This window comes from Botryllus schlosseri, chromosome 7, assembly GCF_051294905.1.
Source record: "Botryllus schlosseri isolate E-star chromosome 7, Bs_hap1, whole genome shotgun sequence".
NCBI classification, from domain to species: Eukaryota; Metazoa; Chordata; class Ascidiacea; order Stolidobranchia; family Styelidae; genus Botryllus; species Botryllus schlosseri.
Genome location: NC_137242.1, coordinates 22,657,551 through 22,664,811, shown reverse-complemented (window position 1 = coordinate 22,664,811; position 7,261 = coordinate 22,657,551). Strand labels below are relative to the sequence as shown.

General features: G+C 41.2%; 1 protein-coding gene across 1 annotated transcript; it reads left to right on the top strand.

The window, feature by feature from the left end:
• The first annotated feature begins 3,167 nt into the window (after window positions 1-3,167).
• Window positions 3,168-6,473, top strand: LOC145442449 (uncharacterized). The gene is made up of 7 exons (XM_080320353.1): window positions 3,168-3,433; window positions 3,497-3,628; window positions 4,115-4,361; window positions 4,434-4,536; window positions 4,600-4,779; window positions 4,844-4,953; window positions 6,182-6,473. Exons 1-6 carry the CDS (start codon window positions 3,202-3,204, stop codon window positions 4,925-4,927), a joined length of 978 nt encoding a protein of 325 aa, XP_080176479.1. The 5' UTR covers window positions 3,168-3,201; the 3' UTR covers window positions 4,928-4,953; window positions 6,182-6,473.
• The last annotated feature ends 788 nt before the right edge of the window (window positions 6,474-7,261 follow it).

Below are 7,261 nucleotides of genomic sequence, written 5' to 3'. Positions count from 1 at the left end.
TAAGAGACGCTGCGGGCCGCAGAACTTTATCACCATGTATTTGTGAGCTACTATTAAATTTAGGTCTATTTATCAGTCTTATTCGGGCATTTAGTGCATTTTTATGCATTCTAAAGCATTAATGGAGAGCGTTCGTAGGTTCGCAGGTGCTGTTTTTTTTGTGAGAATATCGATCTTCAAGTGGCGCAAGTAAATCCCTTCATGGAGCGTACATTCCATTCGTTGCCATGTCGGTATTATAGTATATGCACCCCTCAAACCCTTCCACCACCAGAGAACCGAACTCTCTGTTTCAATGCGTGAGCGAGCAAGTATAAAATTACGGTGAATTTTTCGTTACTGAGGTCATTATCACTTTGAGCTCTCAGTGATATGAGAAGAATTGAGACGTTAGGGGTCATTTCTGAGCAAATCAATCAACTCTTCGCCTTCCCTTCCATGGCTGGAGCCCTACACCAATAGTTATGGAAGTCAGCTTTGTCAAATTGATGTCATGGTCCCCTTCCCACGTTTGCCACGTCAGCATTTCCTCTGGAAATATGCCCATGACCATTCCTATAAAAAGCACCAGGATAATTAGCTATGCAATGTGTGTGCACTGTGTGCATCGATGGATAGGTCCAATGTTAGGCTAAAGTAGTCTACGTGCCAACCTGTTACAGAGCATGCGATAAAATATCGACTGAGATCGCTATTACTCTTCTGGTGATTGCTGAATCAGACAACTGTACCTTCGAAATTTGTCAGGTGATTTGGGACTTTTTGCTAAGTTCCAGAAACAGCGAATATTCGCACAGTACGTTAAAGTTTTATTGAAGTCATACCTTCTCTAGCAGATTCTTGGGTTTAGCGATATTCCAAGCAATTTTGAACAATGCGTCTGTCACGTCGTCGGCAATTTTAAATATGATTCGAAATATGGATTGCTGGGCTTGAAACCAAGCTAGCAACGTTTGATATGTATAACTCCAGATGAAACTATCGTGCTATCATTTCAAGCTTCTAGGCTTTGTTACAACAACTGTTCTTCGACAAATGTGACACATCGGTCTTCCATAACAAAACGGGGCCAGTAGTGATTATATCGAAAGGAGTCGCGGGCCGCAAAACAATCGTCTGCGGGCCGCATGCGGCCCGCGGGCCGCGGGTTGAGAACCCCTGTATTAAACAAATTGCTTTGAATTCATGATAAGATATTTTCAACATTGCTTTCTCTGGAAAACACCGTATGAGACCTGGGACGCTCTAGTGTAGAGTTGTACAACGAGCGGTTGCCGGTTTATGAGGCCAAAACCCGCCCACGCTTGGATAAATGAATATATGACGTTGGGCCAACATACGGCTGGGCAAAGTGCGGTGCCAAAAAGTTCGGTGGCGATAATTGACCGTCGCTGGGTGGCCAAACCCTTCGTTATTGATATAATTCGTCGGCACCAAAATGCATTCATTTTGGTGTGTGTTGCTTGGGTCGCGAGATACCACCAAAAGTCAGATTTGGGTCGTGGTCTAAAAAGTATAAGAACCACTGAGTCGGTGAGGTGAGATTTACGGGGTGGAAGCGATGATTCCACCTCCATCGAAGGTGAATGATCTATCCACCGCTATACGCTTGAGTGGATTTTGGTCTCATATTGTGAGATCTCTCTACTAATTGTTTACGAAGGAACAAATGCATGATACTGATTGTAGGATTTATGTTTCGCTTCAGTGACTGACGCTGGAAAGCGGGAAGTACGATCAGACGACGAAACATGTGTCAATAGCGTTTGCACTGAGAAGCGGATTAGTATGAGTTAATTTCCTTATATTGTTAGTGTATAGGGCAGTGGTGTGCGGTGGCATGCGGTGAGGTTCGAGGTTGCTAAGGCACTAAACCCTTCAGAGTCACATTTACTTATATATAAACTCAAAATGGTAGCTGAATCTGTTGGCCACCTGTTTCTTATCATATTTGCATTTTCACACGCAGGCTACGTAAGAACCTATTAAACATATCCACAATTTAAGGTAGGTGTGAATGGAAAATACAGCAGTAAGGGAATGTATTTGCTCTGCCCTACATATCGACCGTCGCGACTACGCGTCGGTTTGCGAGGTCAAAAGCGCATTGTATCACCGATTGTCGGGTTGCCAGTCAACAATCAGTGAGGCAAATTCACCTGTGCTTCGCCTGACCATTGTTTCTTTTCGCCGTCAGAGCCAAATTTTTAATTGCTTGTGGTTGTTTAGGAAGTTTGGTGCTCTGAAATTATTAACAATTGAATTTTCGGAAATAGTGCGACAATAGCAATGGATTAATACTATTTCATAATTGTAAATTATCAGATGTGTATGATGAATTGAGCTAGCACAGGTGAGGTTGTTGGTTCGTATAGGCTTGACTGGTCCAATTGAAAAGTTTCCTTTTCAATACTATGATTTTAGACAGTGCTTTTCAACCGGTGGGATGGTACGCACTTGTGCGGATGAGATAAATTGCAGTGTGGATGACAAACTGGTGTATATTTTATGCTTTTTCTGAGTTGGAAAATGCAAATAAACATATTTAGGGTCACTATATTTTGGAATCGGGAAAGACGGACACTCTTTATAAAATCATAAAAGTTAGTTTACCGAAATTCTAATCAGCTGATTTATACATATTTACCGGAAATATTGTTCTGTCGACTAAATTAATATAAGACATCACTCTGACTCGACACCCAAATAAACCACTTTTCAACGATACTTCTCTGGTGTTGACTAAAGAAATATAAAAATGGTCATCACTCCGACTCGGTTCCCGAGTGACCCGCTCGATCGTCCGCATTATGTATTTATGTATTTATGTATTTCGTTCAAAAATGTTAACTCTATTCGATTTCTTATTGTGTAATATGTTGGTTGGTGTGTGACAATTTTGCAAACATAAAGGTGCCGATGGTTATCAAAAAGTTTGAAAACCACTGACTTCAGATGTCATACTATTCCTATATTGCGTGTTCTTAGGCAATATATTTCCAACCAAAGCGTAACTGGAAATCTGTACAGAAACTTCTCAAAAATAGGTATACCTTTTTATGAATGAATAGATCTACAGTATACCTTGTTTGATGTTTATTAATCTATGAGTTCAAATACAAAGCATTCATCATTGTGTATGCCTTTCTGATACCAGTCATTTCTGAACAGTTGCTAATCAATCTGTATCTTTAGATAACAATGTTGAGATTGTTAGTTAAACTATTTGAATATAGCAGGCCAATTTCTGTTGCTGATGCCTCTGGGATAAAAAGTGCTGTTAGTGAAATATTCAAAGATAAGCTCCATGGTCGCGAGTTTACAATCAAGTGCTATGACAAAGGATTTGACGAATATGTTGATCTGGAGTATGCTGAGATTGTAAATTACGGCAAACTCAAAGTCGAGATTCCGATACGTAAGGAAATTGAAGGTAAGCCACAGTACCATATAAAGTGCCCGCAATGTTATTATTCTTCATATCTTGCTGTTCCAGGTCAATGTTCCGTTACCGAGATACCAATTGATTCATGTGATTTGAGATCGGATATCTCTGATGTATCAGATATTAGCACCATTTCGTTTCCTGTTACTAGTGACGATGGAAACTACTGGCCGGTACAGTGCAGTAAGTATACGGTATCGTCAATTGCAGTAATCAAATAGCCATTTCGATCATATTTGAGCTATCTAATTTGCTTGATGCATGCATGTAGCACGGAACCCCCTCCCCCCGCCATTTCAAAAATACCGTGGATGGCGTATTGGTATTGGTGGATGGTGCGCCATATCCTCAATGTTCAATATCCTGTGATCTGATTACATGTAGTTATACACCATACGAGTTGTAAATGATGATATTTGTATAATTATTTCGAGTGTTCATGTATTTTCATTTGTAAGTTACATGTTAGTATGATTTTAACAAGAATAGCTATATAAATATGTCCATATATATAAAAGCTCTCTGGTAACTGCTGCAATTCGAGCTATATTTAGAACAGCGGGCGACCTATCTAGTAGGCTACCTGCGTCCTGCGGGCTACCTGGCCGCGTTGGTGACCGCTGATGTATGATCCACTTCTAGAAAGTTGTCAATCATTTCTTTGTTAAGCTGGAAAGCAGCTATCAACTGTTGATTGCCCCGACGCTGAAGCTCAATCCAGCAGTACCAGGCATGTGATCAAGCCTAGCAAAAGTATCGATGGACTCAAGTGGCCTGGGTCGAAATATATAGTTGTTTTGCCCAAAAATGTGGAACACGACTTGGAATTCTATCGAGGGAAGAATTCGGCTTATATCCCTGCAAAACTTAGAAGGAGTATCGTGGATTTTCTTTTCAATGACCTGCGGAGATACACGTGAGTATATACGCCAAGGACTTTACTGCAGGAAATTGTTGCTTACTATAATAAATATGCTATTATTCACAGCTGGTATCCAAGTAAAAAACAGTACCGTACAGCTGTGAAATCTCTGGTAGCCAGGTACCCCATGTTGAAGGACAGGATCGTGTTTCCGGGATGTTTTGCTAACGTAAGTTGTTGATTTATATGGACGAGATTAGTGAGACCGTTCTCTCAATATGATGCATTTCAGGAATCATGGAGTCGTCGACTGAAAACAAAATTCAAAGAATGGCGTAGAAACAAAAAAGACCCGATCGTGCTGGAAAAGAAAATTTTATACGGTCGCAAAAAAAAAGCTCGAAAGGATGATGGCGAAGAGGACGAAAAATTTGCCAAAAGATGCAAAGTTCCACGTGTTATATTCACGGATGTAATTATATCATTGACATTTTCGGTTCACTACATAGGCTACTTCGAATTTGACTGCTTTACAGATAGATGATCTGATTAGCTACGCCTCGGATGATGGGATGAGCGTAGGCACTCATCAAGATACCATAAAAGGTGCAACATCGTGAAAAAACTATCCCGTTGAACAACAAAGGTATGGATTTGAATGTGACATTTTGAGATGATTTTCCTGTTCCGACCCGCGACCAAAACTGAGTTTGACACCATTGATGTAGATGCAGTGGGTCCCAAACGTTTTTTATCCATTACCCTCTTTTCCAGGTCTACATATGTTTATCCAGGATTGTAATGAACCGACACTCGAGTCGCGATTTTTTGGTGACTCGACTTGAGTCAATCTGTGTGTTGACTCGACTTGTACTCGAGTAATTGCGTATGACTCGGACAGGTCATATGACTCGAGGCCTGTGATGGCCAAGACCGATATTTCATTGTAATTTCGAAGATAGGTAAACTTACCACAATATTGGTATATCGTTTATTAGTACTGGTAGTTGAAAATGCGATCTAAAACGTGGGTTGAACAAGACTTTAACACGAAACTGAATAGTCAACGCAATGACTCGAACTCGGGTCTCAACACTATGACTCGGACTCGACCCTCTGCTCGAAGGCTTGGACTCGGACTTGACTCAGTGGTGAGTTGTAAATGACTCGACTTGACTCGTATCAAAACTATAAAAGTGACATCGACCTGTGACTCGGAACCTTGTTACTTGGTTTCAACCCTGTGTGTATCACCACACACGCAATGTTCGTCATCATCAGTAACGAAGTACAGGCTATATTCTACTTTTTTCATATAGTTGTATTGCCCACCTTAAAAGAATCGCTGACGTTGATTGTAGAGTATGTTGTAGCCAAGTCACAGGTTTTCGAGTCGCAAGTCAATCGCACTTTTATAGATGTTACTCGAGTCATTTCCAATTCACTGCCGAGTCAAGTCCGAGTCTGTGTCGGGGAGCAGAGGTTCGAGTCCGGTTCCAAGCCATGTTCATGCACTTTTCAGTTTCGAGTTCAAGACATATTCAACCCATTATTTTACATCTCTGCTTGGATGATATCGAATTCTTCGTATTCATAATTTACTAATTTTTCTCACTCTTGACAGTTTTTGGCCAGCGAAATACCAATCATTTGGTAGCTTACCATTCTTCGAAGTTACAATGAAATGCATATGTCTTGGTCATCCTAGTCTCAAGTCATCTGCCTTGTCGAGTCATGACAGAAGTACAAGTCGAGTCATTACACAAATTGACTCAAGTCCAGTTGTAGAGGGTTAGTGTGTGATGTAGGCCTAGGCTATGCTTGACCTGATCCTTCTTTCATGTACTGAAACTATTTATTATTATTTCTTCCAGACACCGTAACCCACACACCACACCATTTCCTTCAACACTGTAAATGAAGTGCGAACTGTCTATTTTGACGGAGAAAAGGGAACCGGTGTCAACAGCTTCCACGAAGCAATGGCAGTGGTGCTGCCATAATTCGCTTGGTCTGCAATGGAGAGTTTTCGTCGCTACTTACAAATTCATGTCAATTTTTCTGGCACGATTGCCTGGTGTAAAATCCACCTGTGCAGCTGTTTGCACCAAACTTGCTTCCAATACTGACTAGCTTGCAAATAAAGTCCTTTTTGAGTAAAGGCGATTCAGTGTCGTGTCAACGTGTGAGGTATTGTATGCAATATGGTGGCTGCAGCATGTGTATTGTGCAGTGCAGGGGTTCTCAACCTGGAGGGCACGCCCCCCTTTGGGGGCGCGGGAGGCTCTCAGGTGGGGCGCGAGAAATTTTTGTCAATTTTGTCAATGTATGTATAAATTGTGACTAAACATGTGTTTTACAACCATTCTGAAGATACGATTATTGAAGATTAAACTTAATTCGTATTCTTGAACGCTTGACAAACTCAAACTCCAGCAGTCGCGCTCAACGGAGTATAGGCTGACTTCAACTTCATTTGAGCAAATTTTTGATATTCTTTGAAGATTTAGAGAAATTCCTACGTGCAAGTCATTCATTACTTTGTGGCTTTGGCAGTAGCCTAAATCTCTGTGCGCTGGGTAGCTGTTGTTGATAGCTGGCGAACTGCACTGCCTAAGACAGACTTAGATGCAATATAGGTTGCCCGGTTTCGCCCTCAATTTGGCTATAAATCAACACAATTTAATTCATTTCCAAAACTGATCAAATTTAGCATGGTAGGACAGAACGCCCCCGTGCCCTCTGTAGTCACTACCAGCAATGACGCCGTAGAAGGGAATTTGTGCGGCCGTCGACTCCTAATTCAATTAGTATGTGTTGGCAGCCGTAGACATGCAAATAGCAATTACGAAGTCACTCCCGAATTTTCGAGAGATTTTATTTAATCTTGAAATTTTCTTCGCGCTCCGCGAAGCAAGACTTCATTTTTCGATTTTAATGCAGTAGCGCCCTTC